The 1,757-nt window shown below is 30.8% G+C and overlaps 1 protein-coding gene across 1 annotated transcript in view; it reads left to right on the forward strand.

Moving 5' to 3' along the window:
• FBH1 (F-box DNA helicase 1) overlaps positions 1-1,757 on the forward strand; it is a 30,955-nt gene that overhangs the window by 15,033 nt on the left and 14,165 nt on the right. Inside the window, exons 11-12 of the mRNA XM_033514356.1 lie at positions 542-689; positions 1,499-1,728. Of these exons, the coding sequence (XP_033370247.1) occupies positions 542-689; positions 1,499-1,728 (378 nt within the window). The remainder of the gene's footprint in view (positions 1-541; positions 690-1,498; positions 1,729-1,757) is intronic.

Here is a 1,757-nt window from a genome sequence, read left to right on the forward strand (position 1 = left end):
TCTGGAGCCAGGCTGGGAGAGCTGGGAATGTTCTCCTGGAGAAGGGAAGGATCCAGGGAGAGCTTCCAGCACATTCCAGGGCCTGGAGGGGCTCCGGGAGAGCTGGAATTTGGGAAAGGCCTGGAGGGGCAGGAGCCAGGGAATGGCTTCAGATTGGAAAAGGGGAATTTGGATGGTATTTTAGGAATTCCTGGCTGGGCTGGAATTCCCAGAGCAGCTGTGACTGTCCCAAATCCCTGGAATGTCCAAGGCCTGGGATGGTGGGAGGTGTCCCTGCCCATTCAGGATTTTCAGGAATATTTTGGGAATTTTGGTGCCTTTTCCAGGAGAAGCTGTCCAGGAGCTTGGTGGGAATCACATCCTTTGGATTTAAGAATTATTGGGATTTCTAGGAATATTTTGGATGTCTTTAGTTGTTTTTTTATGGAAAAATTCTCAAAAAGTTTTCTGGGAATGCAATAATTCCATGTGGAGCCATCTTTGGATGGATTCCAACAATTCCTTCTTGTTTTGGTGCTGATCCCGGGATTTTTCCGTGCAGAGTTTCCGCTTTGGGCCCGAAATCGCCTACGTGGGATCCACGATCCTGGATTTGTGCAAAGGGATCCGCGGGAAAACCCTGCTGGGAGGGACCCAAAAGGGTGAGATGGGATTGGGAAAGAGGGAAAATTCCTGGATAATTGTGGGATAGAAGTCTGGAGTCGTTTGTTAGTTAATTATAATTAATTATAGTTGTAATTAATTATAATCATAATACATTATCATTAATTATAGCTAAATTATTAAATATAATTAATATAATATATCATTATATGATGTATTAATTATAATTATATATGACTATATAATTATATTAAAATATAATTACATATTAAAATATAATTATAATTAATTATAATTATAATGATATAACTATATATTATATATAATATATAGAATTAATTCTAATTATATATTCATTTTTAATTAGTTAACATTTTAAAAAATACTTAATAGAACTAATTATATTTCTATTAATAAATAATTTAAGTTTAATAAATTTTGAATAATTTATTATATATATAATTAATTTATAACAAATATAATTTATAATATATAATTAATTATATAAATAATTTTCATTTTAATATATTGGTTATATATAATTATATACAATATATTATTGTGTATAATAATTGTTAATATAATTAATATAAAATATTATATTATTATATAATTAATTATAAATAATTGATTATATTGATAGCTGTATTAATAAACATCTATTAATTATTAATTATAAATAATTGTTTTAATAGCATTAATTGTTATATATAATATATTGTATGATTATACATAACCTACAGTAATATATTATATCTTAAATTTTTTTAATATTAATGTTTATTATTAGTTGTAATTAATAATATTAGTAATAAAATATTTAATGAAATAATCAAATTATTCTATAATATTTATATTTTAGAAATAAATAATATATATAATATTATAATTATAGTGGGAATGGGTACGGGTAACCAGGAATTCCTGGCAGGAATGGCTGTGGATAACTGGGAATTCCTCTTGGGAATGGCTGTGGATATCCAGGAATTCCTGGCAGGATTGGCTGTGGATAACTGGGAATTCCTGGCAGGATTGGCTGTGGATATTCAGGAATTCCTTGCAGGAATGGCTGTGGATATCCAGGAATTCCTGTTGGGAATGGCTGTGGATATCCAGGAATTCCTGGCAGGAATGGCTGTGGATATCCAGGAATT

The sequence above is a fragment of the Parus major genome, chromosome 1A (genome assembly GCF_001522545.3).
Source record: "Parus major isolate Abel chromosome 1A, Parus_major1.1, whole genome shotgun sequence".
Lineage (NCBI taxonomy): Eukaryota > Metazoa > Chordata > Aves > Passeriformes > Paridae > Parus > Parus major.